Raw genomic sequence first — 21,586 nt, forward strand, 5'->3', positions numbered from 1 at the left:
TGTACCGTGTCAGGTGTTTAGATACTGTGGGGATGGAGAACAGATAATTTACAAAGGTTAGAAACTTGGGTTTTTTTTTTAAAGTAAACAGAATCTCACGTGACTCCGGGAGCTGGGGATTGAATTAAGCCCCCAAATACTGCGGGAGAGCCAACAGCACCATGGCTATGACCAGGGGTCAGGCCTGGCTGTCTGACCCTGCTCCACGCAGGCCGGAGTGGCATGGCCAAGCACCCACAAGGAGAACGTTGTCCTAGCCTCGGCTGGAGCCTCTGCGGCGTTCCCTCCGCGCTGCCCCTCCTCCCGCTGCCATCCCTTCCCTACGCGAGTGCCACCAGTGTCGGTCGCGTAGCAACTGCCCCCCTCGCATTGTCTGTGTGGGCCGGAGGAAGGAGCGCTTGGCAACAGCCAGGAGCCTGTCTGAAGTTTTCTTGCTGGCTCAGAGCCGGGATGGAGGGCGGGGGGGTGGGAGGGGGGTGTTGATCACGGTCACCCAGCCTGGGGAGGGGGCAGGGCAGAGCCACCCACCTTCTGTGCTGATGCAGTGGGGGTGGGGGGGAGAAGTGAATTATGGTTTGTCTGTTTTTGCAGGGAGGCAAGGGGCAATCGTGTGCACACACACAGCCCAAACAACACACACATTCGCGCTCTCTTCCCTCCTCCCTCCCATCTCACCCGGGGTGCTCCAGATCCTTCCAGCTGTTAACCCAGGGGGGCAAGAATCGCAGTTTCCTTTGCCAGTAGCGTACATCCCAGCCCTCCCCACCCACTGGGCAAGACCACTAGATCATGAGCAGTTTGTGCTCCTGGGAGGATTCTGTTTCCATCCATCTGGGTCAGTTTCTCTCCCAGCTGAAATCAAGGGCAAAGCGTCTCTGTCAATTAATAATGGAGATTGGCGGGGAGGGGAAAGTCAAACCCTCATGATGCACCCGGGACGGTAACAACACCTGGCAGGGTTGCAGCAGCCTCTGCAAGGGAGGGTCAGTTGCACTGTTGTATAGATGGGGAAACTGAGGCACACCCATGGCGGGGGAGGGGTGTGACTTACCCCAGAGCCGTGCACCGAATTCAGGATACAACACTTGCGATGTTGCCAACTTTTACCATTTTACCACGAGTCTTGCAATATATGGTTAGTTGTTTTTTTTTTCAAGTCCCGGCTCCCAGAGTCATACAAGCCTTTGAGAATCTTTAGCTTTAATTAATTAATTTTTTTAAAGGCAGGTTTCTGGCCCCGGTGCTTATGCAGAAACACTTGGAAGCACAACTCTCTAAAGGCTCAAAAAAACATGGCAAATAGGGTCCCAGCATTTCTTTGTTTATTAAATCTCATTATTTTTACCCCAATCTCACGATTTTTGTGGGCTTGACACCTGGTTTTTGATCCCCTGGGGCTGGCAAGACGGTGGGAATTCCTGGCCTGATGAAGAAAAAGAGAGAGTGTAGCTCTTTGTTGGTGCTGAATGGAGAGCAAGACCCCAAAGTCATTGCACGTCTCTGCGCTAAAACAAGATAATTTTGTGTCTGTGTGAGAGAGAGAGAGAGACTCATGTGGTGTCTTGGTGCTGGGGCAGAGGCTGATCATAGATTTACATCCTCTTGGCCTTTGTAACATCGTTGTCCTGCATTTCAGTTTATAAGCTACAGACACCCGGGCATCATGCAGCCTCTTCTAGGGTGAAGCACGGCAGCCAGTTACATAGGACAAGGCAGAAGAGTTTGGCCTAAGGGCACTGGGCAAGAGGCCGAGGGTCTCAAGTACTCGTGCAGCCCAGACAAGGCTTCGGCTTTCATGGTCGCAGCTACACCCCATGCCCTTTGGGGCAGGAACAGTCTGGTCTGTTTGTACAGCACCTGACACCATGTACTCCTGGTCCATGACTGGGGCTCCTAGGTGCTACTGTAATACACCTAATAAATAATGTAAAGCGCCTAGTGCCATGCTGTCCTGATTCATGACTGGGGCTCCTAAGTGTTACCATAATACACCTAATAATGTCCAGTGCCTACCACCCTGGGGTCCTGGTCCATGATTGGGACTTCTAGGTGCTACCATAATACACATAATAAGTAATGTACTGTGCCTAGTACAATGTGTTTCTGGTCTGTGACTAGGGTGCCCTGGCGCTACCGTAATACAAATAATAGGAGACCCAGATGAGATTGGGGCTCCACTGGGCCAGGCGCTGCACAGGCAGAGCCCATGATTGAGACAGACAGAGCGGGGGAAGGGGATCCCTGTTTCATGGATGGGAAACCAAGGCCCAGAGAGATCACATGACTCCCCCAGGGTCACATGGGGTGTCCATGGCAGGGAGCTGAACCTAGATCTCCTGGTTGCCAGCCCGGTGCCGGACTCTCACAGCCCAAACCACCAGTTCTTCTTCGAGTGATTGCTCATATCCATTCCAGTTAGGTGTACGCGCCGCGCGTGCACATTCGTCGGAAAACTTTTACCCTAGCAACTCAGTGGGCCGGCAGGTCGCCCCCTAGAGTGGCGCCACCATGGCGCTCCATATATACTCCTGCCGGCCCACCCGCTCCTCAGTTCCTTCTTACCGCCCGTGTCGGTCGTTGGAACAGTGGAGCGCGGCTTAGCTGACCTCCACTTCCCTAGCTACTCGTTTTCTCGTATATAATTATGCAGTTATAACACTTTTATATATATATTTGTATGGTTATACGTGTTTTCTTTGCTAACATGGTTAGTTTAGTTAGCGGGGTTCAGGAAGTAGCCCCTTCCATGAGCCCAGTGCCGGAGCCATGCATGGCTCACCGGGTTTTAAAAGGGGCCCGGCTTGCCAGAAGCCGCGGCCGAAGAGAGATCTACATGACTCCTGTTTGAAGTGCCTCAGGGAATCACACTTGACAGATAAGTGCCCCATTTGCAAGACTTTTAAGCCGAGAACAAAAGGTGCGGGACTTTCACTTACCCCTCCACCTTGGGCGCCGAGCGATGTTCAAGCGGCGGGCAGAAACGCCTCCTCGGCACCGGACCCCGCCGGTACCACCAAGGCCTTTCGGCACCGACCGTCGCCGGCACCGATGTCGACTCGGCACCGCTCCCTTCTTCCGAGGTCGAGAGAGTCTACGATTCCTGCTGGTGCCTGGCGGCTCCCCGGCACGCGCCGTGGTTGAGCCCCCTGCTCCCGCTGCTTCCGTGCCACCTGCATCGCAGCCAGAGAGCTCGCCTAAGTTGCGTTATCCGGCACCGTCACCTGCAGAGGCACCGATGACTTCGGCTCCGTCGATTCCAGTCCCCCAGGACCATGGAATCCGGTGCCTGGCAGCTCCCCGGCTCGCGCCGTGGTAGAGCTTACTGCTCCTGCTGCTTCTGTGCCAGCTGCACCACAGCTAGACAGCTCGTCTAAGATGGCTCGCCCGGCACCGACGACGTCGGCACCGTCGATCCCGGTCCCACGAGGGCCGTAGAATCCGGTGCCTGACGGCTCCCCGGCACGCGCCGTGGTTGAGCGTATTGCTCCTGCTGCTTCCGTGCCAGCGGCACCGCAGCCAGAGAGCTCGTCTAAGTCGGATCGCCCGGCGCCGACACCTGCTACGGCACCGATGACGTCGTCACCGTTGATCCCGGTCCCACAAGGGCCGTAGAATCCGGTGCCTGACGGCTCCCCGGCACGCGCCGTGGTTGAGCGTATTGCTCCTGCTGCTTCCGTGCCAGCGGCACCGCAGCCAGAGGGCTCGTCTACGTCGGATCGCCCGGCACCGACACCTGCTGCGGCACCGATGTCGTCGGCACCGTCGATCCCGGTCCCACAAGGGCCGTAGAATCCGGTGCCTGACGGCTCCCCGGCACGCGCCGTGGTTGAGCGTATTGCTCCTGCTGCTTCCGTGCCAACGGCACCGCAGCCAGAGAGCTCGTCTACGTCGGATCGCCCGGCACCGACACCTGCTGCGGCACCGATGACGTCGGCACCGTCGATCCCGGTCCCACAAGGGCCGTAGTATCCGGTGCCTGACGGCTCCCCGGCACGCGCCGTGGTCGAGCTAATGCTCCGGCTGCTTCCGTGCCAACGGCACCGCGGCCAGAGGGCTGGTCTAAGTCGGATCGCCCGGCACCGACACCTGCTGCGGCACCGATGACGTCGGCACCGTCGATCCCGGTCCCGCAAGGGCCGTAGAATCCGGTGCCTGACGGCTCCCCGGCACGCGCCGTGGTTGAGCTCCTGCTCCGGCTGCTTCCATGCCAACCGAAGCCTCTGAGGCACCGACAACATCGGCACCGTCGATTCCAGTCCCACAAGGGCTATTGAATCCGGTGCCCGACGGCTCCCCGGCACGCGCCGTGGTTGAGCGTATTTCTCCCGCTGCTTCAGTGCTGACGGCACCGCAGCCAGACAGCTTATCTAGCTCGGTTCGCCCGGCACCGGCACCTACCGAAGCTCTGATGACCTCGGTACCGTGGATCCCGGCCCCACGAGGGCCGTCGAATCCGGTGCCTGACAGCTCCCCAGTACGCTCTGTGGTTGAGCCTGCTGTTCCCTGCACGCCGGAGATGTTACCAACGGCGAGGGCTCTCAGTGCCATGACAGAGTCAGTGCTGCCTGACCCGGGCACCGCCGGTACGGGTAATACAGTCTCTTCAAGGGACTGTCCCCTGTCAGTACAGCAGAGCGGCACCGTTCATGATCACGGTCCCGCAGACACTCCAAGTCCTGTCGGCACGCCGGACACCACTGGCAGTCCCGGTGCTGTTTTCCTCGGTACTGGTCACACTCGCTGCACCGGTCGGTATCCCGTTCGCCGACCCGCTATCGGCACCGTTCCGACATCTGGCACCGGGGCAGGTACCTTGACTCCTGTAGCTCTTCTCCGAGCCTCGAGATCTCGGTCGACCTCCCGACACCGTTCTGGTTGCGGGTCTGGATCTCGTTCCAGGTACCGATACGCCTCCCGATGCCGGTCCCCGGTGCCGAGTTGGGCAAGGTCCGAGTGAGTCAGAGACTCGGCCCGTGCCTTCTTTCGTACCTCCATGGCCGTCCGGACACGCATCCGTGTCATCCCATATGCGCAGATTTTATGCTCAGGACCACGATCCTGATATGATGGCCAGCGGGCGCCAGCCCCGAAGCAGAAAGAGCCTTGGCGAATGCAAGGTGTACTCTGCAGGGGCCCTGCACCTCTGGGTAGCAAAGCAACAAGCCTTGCTTAGCTGCGATAATTATAGCACCTGGGTGGAGGAGTTTCTCCCTCGAACCTCCCACCTGGAGTTCGCTGCCGTCTTGGAGGACGGGGGAAAGAATTTACCCTTTGTTGGTAAAGGCATCTTCGCGGCAGACAGCCCCAGACTGCGAAGCCTGCTGGACATTAGGGTCCTAATGCGTCTCAGCATGTATACGCCAGCGACCAAACGCAGGCCTTTCTGGCCCCAGCCGCCATACTCTGTGCCTAGCCAGAGGCAGAACTCTGGAGAACGGCAAGGCCAAGGTGGTCGCAGACAAAAGTCAGGCCCCCTAAAAAAGCCAAAGTCAAGGTCCCTCGCAATTACCACTGGGACAAAAGACTGACCTTCCAAGGTTCGCCGGAGGGCGGTGTACCAGTCGCAGGACGGGATCCTGATCCCGCTTTCTCCTGGCATGGCCCCAGTTACTTTCAGATCGCTGGGTCCTGCGCACGATGGAGCATAGGTACCACCTTTAAATTGCTCCAGCCCTGTCCCCCTTCAGCGGACGAAAGGGGCTAGGGGTTTTACTCCCGTTATGCCCTAGTCCCCCACTCGAACACAGGTCTCAGACCTCCCTGGTCCTACATGGACTCAACCGGTTTGGGATAAGGTTGAAGTTCTGCATGGTATCCCTGGGAACCATTATTCCATCCTTGCCTCCTGGGGGCTACTATGCCGCCCTGGATAGGAAGGACGCGTACTTTCGCAATGCCATCTTCCCTCTGCACGGGAGATGCCTCCGCTTTATAGCCAGCGGTGAATACTCCCGGTTTACGGCCATAGTCGCCGCCTACCGTAGCTATGTCGGGTATGCGTTTTTCCGTATTGGGACGATTCGCTTATCCGAGGAGACTCTGAGACACAAACCACTCAGCCCGTGGGCATCGTCACGGTCTTATTCACAGCTCAAGGCCTGATGATTACTATAGAGCAATCCACTCTGGTTCCCACGCAGAGGTTGGGCTTCCTAGGGGCGATCTTGGTCTCCTACCTAGCCGGAGCCTGCTTATCACAACTGCGGTTTTAGGCGATGGCAACAATCATCTGAGGTCTGAAGGCTTTCCCAACGACCTCAGCTCGTTCTTGTCTCAGTCTCCTGGGTCCATGGTTGCCTGCAAGTTTGTAACCAAACACGCCAAGCTCCGCCTCCGTCCTCTCCAAGTCCGGCCCACCTCGGCGTACCGCTTGGACAGGGAGCCAGTGGTCATGGTAGTCACCGTTCCCTCGAACGCCTTAGGCTCCCTAGAGTGGTGGCTAACTCCCTCCTTGGTGTGGACAGGGATGCGGTTTCATCCGCCCCAGCCCTCACTGCCCCTGACGGCGGACGCATCATCTCTCTGCTCGAGTGCTCATGGTCACCTCCGAGCTTAAGGCCTTCGGTCTTCTAGGGAGCTGGCATTCCTCATTAATGCCCCAAAAATGAGAGTAGTCCGCCTGGCATGCCAGGGGTTCCAGCGGCAGCTGCGAGGCCGTTGTATCTCGGTGTTTACAGCCAACTCAATGGCCAGGTGCTTCATAAGTATTCAGGGGGGACATAGTCCTTCCCCCTTTTTGTCAGGAGGCCATCCATTTCCGGGTCTTTTGCATGGCCCACTCGATGGAGCTGGCGACGTCCTTTCTCCCAGGCGTTCGGAACGTCTTAACTCTTTGACTCAGCAGGTTTTTCCTGTCTTACGAGTGATCACTCTGCCCCATGTGAGGCGTCCCGCTTTCCGGAAGTGGAGATGGTTCCTCACACAGACCTGTTCGCTCACCGCGAGAGCAGGAAATGCCAGGTGTTCTGCTCCTTCCAAGGTCTCTCCTCGGAATCGATCTTGGACGCATTCCTGATGCCGTGGAACGGCCAACTGCATTATGCCTTCCCACTGTTCCCACTGGTTCGTTACGTCCTGCTCAAACTCCGCAGGGGCAGAGCGTGCATCATCATGATCACTCCAGAGTGGTCCAGGCAGCACTGACATACCACGTTGCTCGGCCTGTCAGCCCAGACCTCATCACTCAGGGCAATGACAGGCTTCGCCACTCGGACCTGCAGCCTCTTCGCCTCACGGTGGCTCCTGCGTACCTGAGTCGGGGTGACAGGCAGCCTTCCACCTGGTCAACGTACCGAGCCAGGTGGAAGCGTTTCCTTTACAGCTGCAGTACGCTCGATCTTGCTCCTGCTGAGGTCTCGATCCCCTCTATTTGGCCTGCCTCTGGCCTTCAGCGGCAGGATCTGGCGGTATCATCGCTGAGGATACTCTCAGCAGCCATCCCTACCTTCCAGCAGGCTAAGATGGACGTTCAGTGTCCCACGCTCTATGGGTTCGAGGTCCCTCAAGGGCTTGGAGCGCTTGCACCCTCGGGTGCGCCGCCCAGCCCCGCCCTGGGACCTCAACCTAGTCTTGGCCAGACGGGTCTCTGAGATCAGAGCTCTTACGAAGGTTCCACAAAGACAAGGTGCAGTTATGACCGCACCCGGCTTTCCTCCCTAAAGTGTTTTGGCCTTTCATGTTACCCACAGCTCAACGCAATGGGCATAACCGTTGCACTCCTTGGACATCTGTGGAGTGCTCGCATTATATTGTGCTGACAGAATCATTGCCTACGGCGCCCCAGCTCTGCCCCGGTAGCGGGCCAAAGGGAGGGCTTGCTTGTTTTCCTCTCAGAGGATCTCATCTTGGGTGATGGCGGACATCCCCACTTGTTATGATTTGGCTCATAGTTCCCCAAGCCACATCACCGTGCATTCTACCAGGGCTCAGGCTTCATCTGCCGCCTTGCTGGCTCGTGTTTCTACCCACGAGACCTGTCGCGAAGCTCCATTGGTCCTCGGTCCTTACCTTTGCTTCGCAGTATGCCCTGGTTCAGCAGTCAAGAGAGGCTGTAGCCTCTGGCTCGGCAGTTTTATTCTGCCACATTTCACTCCGACCCCACCGCCTTTGTAAGGCTTGGGATTCACCTAACTGGAATGGATATGAGCAATCACTCGAAGAAGAAAAGACGGTTACTCACCTTTGTAACTGTTGTTCTTCGAGATGTGTTGCTCATATCCATTCCGCACCCGCCCTCCTTCCCCACTGTCGGAGTAGCCGGCAAGAAGGAACTGAGGAGCGGGTGGGCCGGCAGGAGTATATATGGAGCGCCATGGTGGCGCCACTCTAGGGGGCGACCTGCCGGCCCACTGAGTTGCTAGGGTAAAAGTTTTCCGACGAATGTGCACGCGCGGCGCGTACACCTAACTGGAATGGATATGAGCAACACATCTCGAAGAACAACAGTTACAAAGGTGAGTAACCGTCTTTTTCACAGCCCTAAGCCATCCACTCCCTGTCTGGAGTGGAACCTGATGGAGGCAGCCCAGGGCACCATGTTTGCTGAGCACCAGCATCGCCTGGGCTCCCCCGCCCTGAGCTTAGCCAGTGCTGTGACCTGTCCCGTTGTGTTCCCCTCCCCGCGCAGGCCAGCAAGGAGCGATACCACTGGCAGGCGCAGAATGTCAAGCACAGCGGGGTGGACGACATGGTGCTGCTGGCCAAGATCAGCGAGGACGCCATCGTGGAGAACCTCAAGAAACGCTTCCTGGATGACTACATCTTCGTATCCTTGCCGGGCTGGGAGCAGGGAGTGCGACGCTGGGAACTTGGAGGATGTGGCACGGGAGGAGGGAAATGCTGATTGCTCCCTGGCCCAAAGGGACAGCAGTTTGCAAAGGGATGGGAGGGGTCAAGCCCCAGCTTTCCCAGGATTGGCTGGTTCTGGGTCGGCCCATTGCCAGGAGCAATCTCATAGACTTTAAGGTCAGAAGGGACTATTATGATTATCTAGTCTGACCTCCTGCACGACCCAGGCCCCAGAATCTCACCCACTCACTCCTGTAACAACCCCCTAACCTGTGTCTGAGTTATTGAAGTCCTCAGATTGTGGTTTGAAGACCTCAAGCTGCAGAGAATCCTCCAGCAAGTGACCCGTGCCCCACGCTGCAGAGGAAGGCGAAAAACCTCCAGGGCCTCTTTCCAGTTTGCCCCGGAGGAAAATTCCTTCCTAACCCCAAATATGGCGTCTCAGGCATCAGTGAGATGCTTTTAACGATCATATCAGTATCGTGACAGATTATTAGTATAATTTGTATCTTGGTAGCGGCCCCAGTGTGTTGGGCTGGGCCCAGGCAGAGACGCAGAGTGAGAGATAGTCGCTGCCTGGGAGAGCTCATAGTCTGGATAGGCGTGACAGACAGAAGGTGGGAAGGGGAAACCGAAGGACAGAGCAGGAATGTGAATGCCCAAAGTCACCCAGTAGGGCTGTAGAGACAGGAATAGAACCCAGGCATGGATGGATGGGGCCAAATTCAGTATTTGACTCAGAGAATCCCCTAATTAGAGCCAGCTGGAAAACAGATTTTCATAGAATCATAGAATATCAGGGTTGGAAGGGACCTCAGGAGGTCATCTAGTCCAACCCTCTGCTCAAAGCAGGACAGATTCCCAACTAAATTGTCCCAGCAAGGGCTTTGTCAAGCCTGATCTTAAAAACCTCTAAGGAAGGGAATTCCACTACCTCCCTAGGGAACCCATTTCAGTGCTTCACCACTCTCTGAGTGAAAAAGTTTTTCCTAATATCCATCCTAAACCTCCCCCTTCTGTCTCATGAAAAATTTGGAGATTTCAGGGTTTTGTTTCATCCTGAATCATGATGAAAAGCCAAAATTTAAAAAAAAAATTGCTAAACAAAATTCAGGTAGCATGTGTCTGCTGCTGTGCGGATTCAGTGGGGCGGGGGGGTGAATGTGATTGTATGTAGTAACCGTGTGCGGCCCTTTAAATGCAGGGTGGGCTGTGTGGGACAGGTGGATCTGGATCTGGCTCTGAGGAACCCTGGGTTCTTTTCCATTGCATCTTCACTTCCTATTGTCGCTGGTTGGTCCTTATCTCGGAAACCCCAGACGTACATCGGGCCGGTCCTCATCTCCGTCAACCCTTTCAAACAGCTGCCCTACTTCACAGATCGTGAGATTGACATGTACCAGGGAGCCGTAAGTAATGGGGGGGGGGAGGAAATGGGGAAACAGCCCCCAAAACATCCCACCGGTGGTTCCAGTTCCACTGTGAACCCCTCCCCGTAGCAGAGGCCGTGGAGTGGGAGCAGGGGTACCTCTATGCAGGATAATTATCAAATAGCAGGGTGTGGGGACGTGGATTTGATTCAGATCATGGAGAGGGCAGGAGCCATTCAGAAGCAGGCTGGTCTCCCCCCAGCTGGGGGCTTGTCCTCCTTGCAGTCCTGGCTGGGGGGGGGTCTCTGCCCTGTTATCCAAACCTTCGCATGATCCAGATCCCCCCCTCGTCCCCCACCGTGAGTGTCTCATTCTGTGGGACATGGGAGTGGGGTAATGTGGCAGTTCGGGTAAACGGGCATATAGTGTATGCAGCATTCGGGAGACTATTACTGGGTCCGTTTTTGGGACCCACACTTCCAACAGGCTGTTGGCAAATAGGAGAAAATTCAGAAAAATAGCTAGAAGAATGATTTGGTATTGAGAAAACCTGCCTTCTCGGGAGGGATTTAATCTATTTAGTTTACCAAAGAGAGGGCTAAGGGGTGATATGATCACCGTCCAGGGGGATGAGATTTCTGATAGGACACCACTCTTCAGCAGACAAAGGCAGAGCCATATCCAGTAGTTGGAAGGTGCTGAAACCAGACAAATTTTGATGAGGAATAAGGTTTTTAGCAGTGGAGGGTAATTTACCCCTGGGACAATTTACCAAGGATCGTGGTGGATTTTCCATAACTTGCTCTCTGGGAATCAGGGTGGGATTTTTTTCCTAAAAGCTGTGCTCTAGCTCAACCACCAGATATGGGCTGGATGTAGGAACCATTGGGTGAGGTTCTCTGGCCTGGGCTATAGAGGAAGTCGGACCCTTAATCTCCTGCACCTCTCCCCTGAGCCAGTAACAAGTAGCAACTTCAGTCCATGGATCTCTCCATGCTTTGCAGAGGTGGGTTGGTATTGTTAGCCCCTGTTCTAGCTGGCAGAGAGGAGAGGGAACCTGCTCATGCACGGGTAGCGGAGACTGTGGGGGAGGTTCTCCCTTCTTCTGGCGCATCCAGTGATGGGCTGGATGGATCCTGGACTAGATGGGCCATTTGGTTGCTCCTCTCTGGCTCCTCCTCAGTCCAGAGAGGTAGATACACTGGAGGGTAGGAATAGGGTCCAAAGTGACCTAGACAAATTGGAGGACTGGGCCAAAAGAAATCTGATGAGCTTCAACAAGGACAAGTGCAGAGCCCTGCACTTAGGACGGAAGAATCCCAGGTACCGTTTCAGGCTGGGGGCCAACTGGCTAAGCAGCAGTTCTGCAGAAAAGGACCTGGGGATTACAGTGGACAAGAAGCTGGATATGAGTCATCAGTGTGCCCTGGTTGCCAAGTAGGCCAACAGCATATTGGGCTGCATTAGTAGGAGCACTGCCAGGAGATCGAAGGAAGTGATTAGTCCCCTCTATTCAGCACTGGTGAGGCCACACCTGGAATATAGCGTCCAGTTTTGGTCCCCCCACTACAGAAGGGATGTGGACAAATTGAAGAGAGTCCAGCGAAAGGCAACAGAAATGATTAGGGCTCTGGGGTACATGACTTATGAGGAGAGGCTGAGGGAACTGGGGTTATTTTGTCTGCAGAAGAGAAGAGCGAGAGGGGATTTGATTGCAGCCTTCAACTACCTGAAGGGGGTTCCAGAGAGGATGGAGCTCGGCTGTTCTCAGTGGTGGCAGATGACAGAACAAGGAGCAATGGTCTCAAGTTGCAGTGGGGGAGGTCTAGGTTGGATATTAGGAAACACTATTTCCCTAGGAGGGTGGTGAAGCACTGGAATGGGTTACCTAGGGAGGTGGTGGAATCTCCATCCTTAGAGGTTTTTAAGGTCAGGCTTGACAAAGCCCTGGCTGGGGTGATTTAGTTGGGAATTGGTCCTGCTTTGAGCAGGGGGTTGGACTAGATACCTCCTGAGGTCTCTTCCAACCCTAATTTTCTATGATTCTATGTAGCAGAGTGAGGCCTGCTCCCCAAATAGGAGGGAGCCCAGGGCTTCCCAGCTCTGTCTCCCAGAGCAGGCTCCAGGCCGATCCCCAGGCGTATGCTGAGCGAAAACGTTAGTTAAGCCTGACTTGACTAAACGGGGTGGGGGTTGGCTGTAGTTTGAAGAAGGGTTTCCCCATCAATGCCTGGCCTTCGAGGGGGTGCATCTGGCGAAATGACCCACAAGGAGCCCCGGGAGTGAATCCCAGCTGGGAAAGTCCCCTTCTGCCCCTGGGAGGGGAAGATAATTCCTGAAGCTGGTGAGTCATCCTGGCAGGAATTCTCAATGGGAGCCCCGCCTTGCTGCCAGGACACCGAGGAGGCGTGTGCGAGCCACGCCCCGCTCCAGCAAGGCCCCTGCCTGCAGCGCCCCATCGCCTCTCCCCATGGGAGCTGCCTTGCTCCCAGCCTGCCCCCTAGTGGCAGGTGCAGAGACATTCCCTGCTCAGTATCCTAGATCCCAGAGAGGCATCTGGGTGCTCCGTTCACTGCAGTTCCTGACTCCCCTCCTGAAAACCCAGCAGCCTTATCTCTGTCCTAGGGAACTGGGGCGCTGGTAGAGGGAGTGCGCTGAGCCCCTGCAAGGGGACCATGTGCCTGCCACAGTCCTGATCCGCTGGTGTCTCCTCTCCAGGAGTCCAGCTCGGGGCTCGAGATCTGTGGGCGGATCCATGGCAGGAGCTATCCCCTGGTGTAGCGGTGGGGGTGCTGAGATGGAGATCTAAGCAATGGCTTTGCAGGAGGCCCAGGGCGATCTGGCTAGATCAGCCCACTAGTTCCCATTAAGGCTGTTTCCAGGAACGCAGGGGTCTAGGCTGGCCTAAGGACGTGCAGGGAGGCTGACACAGGACTCCTGAGTTCTCTTCTCAGCTCAGCTGCTGATCTTGCGCAAGTCATTTCCCTGCTCCGGGCCTCAGTTTCCCCATCTGTGAAATGGGGGTGGTACTGATCTACCCTCCCTGTGAGGGTTAATTAAGGTCTGTGAAGAATTCCTGTAATTAAGGTATTTGAGATCCCTGGGAGGAAGGCAAAGGGATAGCATGATTGGGAGACCTCACCCTCTGCCCCCCAAAAGTCACTGTGTCCCCCAAGTCCTTAGCAAGTCTCCAGTGTGTTTTGTTTGCCAAGCGCTCACCAGAGCAGGTGGAGTGAAGGTCCCTGGAGCTCTGACATGGACTGTAAGTTCTTTGGGGCAGGAACTGTGTTCACTGTGTTTGTACAAGCCCCCCACTGCAATGAGGATCCCGGAATGGAGCCCCCCCAGTGCCACCTGAGACAAATAACTAGAGAGCTGGGGTCTCCTCACCTGCCCCCTCCCGGTGTACAAACGTCCTGACTCCTGTGCGGTGGAATAACCGAGTCCCCTGCCGTTGTGTTGATTGCAGGCCCAGTACGAGAACCCGCCCCACATCTATGCCCTGGCCGATAACATGTACCGCAACATGCTGATCGACGGGGAGAACCAGTGCGTCATCATCAGGTAGGGTGGGGCCGAGAACGAGCAGAAGCCACTGGGGCAAGAGGGAGGGGGCAGAAGCAGGGTTCACATCTGGAGCCCGGAAGGGGAGGGGGACGGACGGACGGACGTAGGGTCCACATCTGGGCATGCTCCAAGTTCTAGCTCTAAGATCTTTCCTGGTGCCCGGGTCACACGCCGGGGGTACCAGAGCGGCGTAGCTCTGCCTGGCTGGCCGTAGCCCAGAGACTGCTGGGAGAGCCCCTCCTTCTCCCATCTCCCCATGACAACCTAGTGTCCGTCTCTACGTTTTACTGATGGGGAGGTTTAGGCTTGGTCCTGCAATCCCTGCTGGCAGCCCTGGCAGGGTGGGTATGGACGCTGCGCAGGTCCCGACACCCGCCCACCTTCGGGGAGGAGACTGTCTCTGGCTAGTTACCAGAATACTTGAGCAAGTCCCAGTCATTACCATATTTATCCTAGTAACCCACCCCCACCCCGTGAGGCAGGGCTGTTCCCCCCCAGGCTGTAGACGGGGAACTGAGGAACCGAGAGGCTAAGGGACTGATGGAACAGAGAGCTGAGCCTGGGGCTCCCAAGTTCAAGGCTGGTGCCCTGACCACTGGGCCATTCTGCCTCCTTTAAAGGAGAGTCTCTGTCTGGCTTCAAGCAGGGCAGCAAAAACATAAATGCAACGAACCAGGTTCTCCTCCCAGGCTCCCTGATCTCCAGAAGGCACTGGGCTAGGGTGGGGCGTCCTCCCTGGCAGAGTGGAGAAGCCAGCATTCGCCCGTCTCTCTTGCAGCGGGGAGAGCGGCGCTGGCAAGACCGTGGCGGCCAAATACATCATGAGCTACATCTCCAAGGTGTCCGGCGGGGGCCCCAAAGTGCAGGTACCGCAGGGCGTGACAGGGCAGGGGGGAAGCAGTGGGGGTCCGGGAGCCCAGGAGCAGTTGGGCTGGGGGTTCCTGCAGGGCCAGAGCCGATGGCCTCCTCTAACGAGTGTCCTGCTTCCCCCCAGCACGTCAAGGACATCATCCTGAAATCCAACCCGCTCCTGGAGGCCTTTGGAAATGCCAAGACTGTGCGCAACAATAACTCCAGCCGCTTTGTGAGTGCCCGGGCTCCCGGGGGCTTTGCCCGTCCCTCCTGATCGGGGCGCTCGGCAGCACCAGGGCTCCTGGGGGCTTTGCCCGTCCCTCCTGATCGGGGCGCTCGGCAGCGCCCGGGATCCCAGGGGCTTTGCCCGTCCCTCCTGATCGGGGCGCTTGGCAGCGCCCGGGCTCCTGGGGCCTTTGCCCGTCCCTCCTGATCGGGGCGCTCGGCAGCTCCCAGGGGCTTTGCCCGTCCCTCCTGATTGGGGCACTCGGCAGCGCCCGGGATCCCAGGGGCTTTGCCCGTCCCTCCTGATCGGGGCACTCGGCAGCGCCAGGGCTCCCGGGGGCTTTGCCCGTCCCTCCTGATCGGGGCGCTCGGCAGCTCCCAGGGGCTTTGCCCGTCCCTCCTGATTGGGGCACTCGGCAGCGCCCGGGATCCCAGGGGCTTTGCCCGTCCCTCCTGATTGGGGCGCTCGGCAGCGCCCGGGATCCTAGGGGCTTTGCCCGTCCCTCCTGATCAGGGCACTCGGCAGCTCCCGGGGGCTTTGCCCGTCCCTCCTGATCGGTGCGCTTTGCAGCGCCCGGGCTCCTGGGGCCTTTGCCCGTCCCTCCTGATCGGGGCGCTCGGCAGCTCCCAGGGGCTTTGCCTGTCCCTCCTGAGCGGGGCACTCGGCAGCGCCTGGGCTCCCGAGGGCTTTGCCCGTCCCTCCTGAGCGGGGCACTCGGCAGCGCCAGGGCTCCCGGGGGCTTTGCCTGTACCTCCTGAGCGGGGCACTCGGCAGCGCCTGGGCTCCCAGGGGCTTTGCCCGTCCCTCCTGATTGGGGCGCTCGGCAGCTCCCAGGGGCTTTGCCCGTCCCTCCTGATCGGGGCACTCGGCAGCTCCCAGGGGCTTTGCCCGTCCCTCCTGATCGGGGCACTCGGCAGCGCTTTCCGGGACCTGACAGGCAGCCTGCCCTCTGCCCCCTGCCAGCTGGCCATCGCTGAGTGCTTCACAGCCATGCACCAACTCAGCCACACAACCCCTCCCTGCAGCTTAGTGCCATTAGCTGCATTTTACTGATAGGGAAACTGAGGCACAGAGAGGGAACGGGACCTGTTGCAATGTGTCAGTGGCAGAGCTGGGGGTAGAGCCCAGATGTCGGGCTCCCAGTCTCCTCCTGCAATAGCTGCTAGATGCTACTCTGCTACCAGAGCTGGGGAACAGAACCCAGGAGTCCAGGCTCCTAGGTCTCTGTTCTACCCCCTAGACCCCACTCCCCTCCCAGAGCTGGGAACAGAACCCAGGCGTCCTGACTCCCAGCCCCCTCCACTCTAATCCCCGCTAGACCACTAGCCCCAGCTCCTCCTCCAGAACAGAACCCAGGAGTCCTGGCTCCCAGCCTCCCCCAACCCACTAGCTCCCACTCTCCTCCCAGAGCTGGGGGCAGAACCCAGGAGTCCCGGCTCCCAGGAGCTGGCTTGACCACCAGACCCTGCTCAGCGAGGGAGGAGGCCAGATGAACCCTTTGCCCGTTTGGCTGTGGGGTCTCGAGCACGTCCCGGGCGGGGGATGCTCTGGGGCTGGCGTCTCTGCTGCAGGGACCTAGCCTGGGGTCCGGCTCACCTGGGCTCCCCTCCCGCCCCAGGGCAAGTACTTCGAGATCCAGTTCAGCCGAGGCGGGGAGCCCGACGGGGGCAAGATCTCCAACTTCCTGCTGGAGAAGTCACGGGTGGTGAGCCAGAACCCCGGGGAGAGGAGCTTCCATGTCTACTACCAGGTGTGTGGCGGGGCCGGGATGAGGGGCAGGGTCTGCGCTGAGCCAGCCCTCCCTGCCAGCGCCTGACCCCCCCGCTCTGGCCTCTCTCCCTGCCCAGCTGCTGGAGGGCGCCTCCCCGGAGCAGCGGGAGAACCTGGGCATCACCAGCCCGGATTATTATTACTACCTCAACCAGTCGGCGTCCTACAAGGTGGATGACATGAGCGACCGGCAGGAGTTCCAGGAGACGCTGGTATGGGGGGAGGGGGCATTTACACAGCAAGGAGCTCGTGTCCCCCCATGGTGCCCCCAGCCCCCTTCCTGCTTGCCCCCCCCCACGCTCATCACGGTGCCCCCAACCCCCTGCCTGCTGCCCCCCCCACGCTCATCACAGTGCCCCCAACCCATTGCCTGCTGCCCCCCAGCACCTCGGTCATAACAGTGCCCCCGACCCACTGCCTGCTGCCTCCCCACCATGCTCATCACGGTGCCCCCAACCCCCTGCCTGCTGCCCCCCAGCACCTCGCTCATGACAGTGCCCCCAACCCACTGCCTGCTGCCCCCCAGCACCTCGCTCATTGCAGTGCCCCCAACCCACTGCCTGCTGCTCCCCCACCACGCTCATCGCAGTGCCCCCAACCCCCTGCCTGCTGCCCCCCACCACCTCGCTCATCACAGTGCCCCCAATCCACTGCCTCTGCCCCCCCACCACGCTCATCGCAGTGCCCCCAACCCACTGCCTGCTGCCCCCCAGCACCTCGCTCATCACAGTGCCCCCAACCCACTGCCTGCTGCCCCCCACCACCACGCTCATCACAGTGCCCCCCATCACTGCCTGCTGCCCCCCACCACCACGCCCATCACAGTGCCCCCAACCCCCTGCCTGCTGCCCCCCAGCACCTCGCTCATCACAGTGCCCCAAACCACTGCCTGCTGCCCCCATCTCAGTGCTCCCATCCCACAATCCACATCTTGCTGCCCCCCATTCTGCCACCATAGAGCCCCCACTGCCTACTGCTCCCCATTCCCCAACCCTCATCCTGGTGCCCCTCTGCTATGGTGCTCCCCATCCCCCCTCCAGTGCTCCCCCCATCCTGGTGCCCCCCAAATCCCCCTGAGCGCCCATCCCCCCACCACACCTCCAGCCTGACGCTCCCCCCTGCTCCCTGTCCCCAGGCGGCCATGGAGGTGGTGGGGCTCTCTGGGGAGGAGCAGGCCCTGGTGCTGCAGATCGTGGCCGGGATCCTTCACCTGGGCAACATCAGCTTCCGGGAGGAGGGGAACTACGCTGCCGTGGAGAGCGAGGACTGTGAGTGGGGGGCCAGGGGGCATTGGGGTGGGGGGCCCTCTTCGGGGGCTGGCTCGGAGTGGATATGGAGTGGGGGGGTCTGTCAGGTCTGGCTCCGGAGTGGGGATGGTGTAGGGGGATCCCCATCAGGGCCCAGCTTGGGGCCTGGAGGGAGGGGTGTCGGGGCCCGGCTTGGGATCTGGCTTGGGGTTTGGGCGTCCCTGTCAGGATCTGGCTCAGAGTGGATCTGGAATCACAGAATCGTAGAATATCAGGGTTGGAAGGGGCCTCAGTGGGGGGGGTCTGTCAAGCACCTGATGCAGGGGCGGGAACCTGACTTATGTGGCCCAGGGATCTGCCTCCATCCATTGGGGGGGCCTCACCTTCTGTTTCCTTCCCCCTCCCATCCTCTCCCTCTGGGAAGGAGGGTCCCTGGGGATGGGGCTCCACGGCCCCTCTGGATGTGCAGGGGCCGAGGAGGGCGATACCCCACCCACCTTGGAGGCAGGCGGGAGGGAGGCGAATCCAGCAGCCGGGTGGGGTGAAGGGGGGGGAGCTGTGCTGAGAGGCAGATGGGGTTGGGGTGCTGCCCCTGACACACACCCCCTTATCCTCGCCCTCCCCAGTCCTGGCTTTCCCTGCCTACCTCCTGGGCATCGACCAGGGCCGGCTGAAGGAGAAGCTGACCAGCCGGAAGATGGACAGCCGGTGGGGCGGCAAGTCGGAGGTGATCGACGTGACGCTCAACGCCGAGCAGGCCAGCTTCACCCGTGACGCCCTCGCCAAGGCGCTCTACTCCCGGCTCTTCGACTACCTGGTGGACGTGAGTCACCCACCCCGGGGGCCCCGTGTTGAGCTGCCACCGGGCCCCCACCTGCTCTCTCTCTGTGGGGACTTGGTGTCTGATCCCCCTCAACCCCACTTCATCCCCCCCACCAATGACCCTTCCAGGTCTCTGTCACCCCCCGTCCACACACACACGCATACTGGGCCTGTAATTTTCCAGGCAAGACGCTGAATTCCCACCTCCACCCCCCACCTTTCTCTGCTCTGCCCCCAGGCCGTCAACAAAGCGATGCAGAAGGACTACGAGGAATATAACGTTGGGGTGCTGGACATTTACGGCTTCGAGATCTTCCAGGTACCGCGGGGTAGGGGCACGAGAGAGACCATCCTGGGCTTTCGGGTTCCTAGGTCCCCTCCTGGCTCCCCGACTTTCGGGAGCTTGGGCTAGCGGAAGAGGAGAAGCACGTTGAGAAGATCTGGGATTTCCCCTCCTCCAACCATTTGCAAACCCCTTCTCGGCTGGGGGCTGTGGGGGGGGCGACAGACAGTGCGTGAGCTGGCTGCCAAGGATGCCCCGTTGCTGCCCCAGGCCCTCGGCCCGTCTCAGCTCTCTGTGACATTCCCTTCTGCTGCTCTGTGTGAGCCAGAGCCCCCTTTGATCGCTCTCTGCCTCCTACGGGGGCGGGGGGCGGAGGAGGCGACCGCCATACCAGCATGGCCCTGCCCAGCGTAGACCCCGGGTGTCTGAGGTGTCTGTCTGTCTCCCCTGCCGCAGAAAAACGGCTTTGAGCAATTCTGCATCAACTTTGTGAACGAGAAGCTGCAGCAGATTTTCATCGAGCTCACCCTGAAGGCAGAGCAGGTGAGGGGCAGGGGGTGAGGTGGGTAAAGGGAGGGGGCAGGGCGAGGAGCAGGTGGTGGGGTGGGAAAGGGGACAGGTGGGGGGAGGGGTAGATGAGGGGGTGGCGGAGGGGACAGATGAGGGGCAGGAGGAGTCGCTGGTGTGGGGTGGGAATGGGTGGGGTAGGTCAGCCAATGGGGTTGCGAGGCAGTGTGGCCCAGTGGACGAGGCACTGCGCTGGGGCCCAGGACCCTGGGTGCTGTTCCCAGGTCTGCCATTGATCCTGGGCAAGATCCTACCCCTCTTTGTGCCTCAGTTTCCCTTCTTGCCTGTTGCCTAGTGAGCCTTTTGGTGTTTGTACAGCGCCTGGCACAGCGCAGCCCCCGGCCCAGTTGGAGTCTCTGTGGGCTGTGCAGTCTAAGCACTCGTGTCTGCCTCTGGTGGCCACCACCTGCGACTGACTCGCTGCTGGGGGTGCCCCCCGGAGTTTGGACACGGGCAGAGCCCAACCCCCGCTCTCCCACAAAATCTGGGGCTGCCCTGATCCCAGCACCCCCTCACAACCATGTCCCCCCAACCCAGGAGGAGTACATCCAAGAAGGGATTCGCTGGAGCCCCATTGATTATTTCAACAACAAAATCGTCTGTGACCTGATCGAGAGCAAAGTGGTGAGCGAGCGGCCGGGCCCCCCCCTTCCAAAAACCTCAGGCCTTGGGGGAAGACAACCTGTGTGACCCCTCCCCCAAGCCTGGGACCCCTGCCGCCTTGACTCTCTGGTCCCCGCAGAACCTGGATCCCCATAACTGCCCCCCTCCCACATCCGTCTGAGCTTCGTAGGGGGTTCGGCCCCCCAGTCTCCCCTTTAATCGGCATCTCCCTTGTGACCTGGGGTCTCCCTGGTGACCTCTCCTAGTCCCCTTCTTAATGAAGGTCTCCTAGCAATGTGGCGGACCCCCCAGCTGCCCCTTAATTGGGATCTTCCCGGAGCCAAGGTACCCCCAGTTCCTCTCCCTTAATTGGGGTCTGTTCAGTGCTGTGGGGGAACCACAAACCCTGCTTCATTGCAGCCTCAGAGCTGCCCAGGAGGGGGCGCTGGCTCTCCTGCTGGCCAGTGCTGGGAGCGCAGGGGCTGGGGAGTGGTGCCCCCTCCTGGCTGAGCAGTCCGGTGTCTCCCCCCCCCACCCCAGAACCCGCCGGGGATCATGAGCATCCTGGATGACGTGTGCGCCACCATGCATGCCAAGGGCGAGGGTGCCGACCAGAGCCTGCTGCAGAAGCTGCAGATGGCCGTGGGCACCCACCAGCACTTCAACAGCTGGAACAAGGGCTTCATCCTTCATCACTATGCCGGCAAGGTCAGCGTGTGGGGGGAGTCCTGGGGAGGGCTATAGGGGGCTGGGGGGGGAAGGGATACATTAGAGTCAAGGGGAAAAGGAGCGGGGGTGCTGGGGACAGGGTAAAATTACTATAGAGAGGGTGAGGGAGAGGGTAGATTAGGGGTGAGGGGTGGCTGAGGGAGGGGTAGATGGATGTGGGGGTGCTGAGGGGTAAGTTAAGGTGGAGGGGGAGGCTGGGGGAGGGGTTGATTCTGGTGGAAGGGGAGGCTGGGTTGGAGGGAAAAGGGGGTCAGAGTTGGGGGGGCTGTCCTAGTTAGAGAGTGGGCTTGGACTTGGGGGGAACCTGGTTCTTTGCCTCAGTAGCTGCGTATTCTAGGCCTTTGGTGCGCCCGTCCCCCTGTGCGTGCCCCAGTCTGGCGCTCCCTGGCCGTGGCTGGCCTGGCTCCCGGCTGGGTCCTCCTGGGGGGATGGCGGACCTGGGCTGTGTGATGGGGAGGGGCTCATTCCCCTCGGGGAGGCTGTGTGAGGGAGCCCCCCAGCCCACCGGCTCCAGGCCATTCCCCGACTGAGACCCTGGCTCTCCATCCCTTAGGTCTCCTACGACGTGGAGGGATTCTGTGAGCGAAACCGCGACGTGCTCTTCATCGACCTCATCGAGCTGATGCAGAGCAGTGAGCTGTGAGTGCTGCTTCCCCGGGCCGGGAGGGCAGTGCAGACTAGTGGTTAGAGCAGGGGGGCCTGCGAGTCAGGACTCCTGGGTTCTGTTCCCAGCTCTGGGAGGGCAATGGGGTCTAGTGGTTAG

At 59.3% G+C, this 21,586-nt stretch overlaps 2 protein-coding genes across 2 annotated transcripts in view; both read left to right on the top strand.

Annotated features, from left to right (window-relative positions):
• Positions 1–1,731, top strand: part of LOC115639624 (unconventional myosin-Ie-like) — a 36,229-nt gene extending 34,498 nt beyond the window's left edge. The window contains exon 12 of the mRNA XM_030542607.1: positions 1,637–1,731. Coding sequence (XP_030398467.1) covers positions 1,637–1,731 — 95 coding nt within the window. The remainder of the gene's footprint in view (positions 1–1,636) is intronic.
• LOC115639274 (unconventional myosin-Ie-like) overlaps positions 576–21,586 on the top strand; it is a 35,636-nt gene continuing 14,625 nt past the window's right edge. Inside the window, exons 1-15 of the mRNA XM_030541780.1 lie at positions 576–835; positions 8,627–8,764; positions 10,107–10,196; positions 13,627–13,721; positions 14,503–14,590; positions 14,719–14,808; positions 16,421–16,552; positions 16,650–16,784; positions 17,708–17,840; positions 18,446–18,642; positions 18,880–18,960; positions 19,381–19,467; positions 20,029–20,115; positions 20,635–20,802; positions 21,377–21,462. Of these exons, the coding sequence (XP_030397640.1) occupies positions 8,687–8,764; positions 10,107–10,196; positions 13,627–13,721; positions 14,503–14,590; positions 14,719–14,808; positions 16,421–16,552; positions 16,650–16,784; positions 17,708–17,840; positions 18,446–18,642; positions 18,880–18,960; positions 19,381–19,467; positions 20,029–20,115; positions 20,635–20,802; positions 21,377–21,462 (1,547 nt within the window). The 5' untranslated portion in view covers positions 576–835; positions 8,627–8,686. The remainder of the gene's footprint in view (positions 836–8,626; positions 8,765–10,106; positions 10,197–13,626; positions 13,722–14,502; positions 14,591–14,718; positions 14,809–16,420; positions 16,553–16,649; positions 16,785–17,707; positions 17,841–18,445; positions 18,643–18,879; positions 18,961–19,380; positions 19,468–20,028; positions 20,116–20,634; positions 20,803–21,376; positions 21,463–21,586) is intronic.

Source organism: Gopherus evgoodei, chromosome 24 (genome assembly GCF_007399415.2).
Source record: "Gopherus evgoodei ecotype Sinaloan lineage chromosome 24, rGopEvg1_v1.p, whole genome shotgun sequence".
NCBI classification, from domain to species: domain Eukaryota; kingdom Metazoa; phylum Chordata; order Testudines; family Testudinidae; genus Gopherus; species Gopherus evgoodei.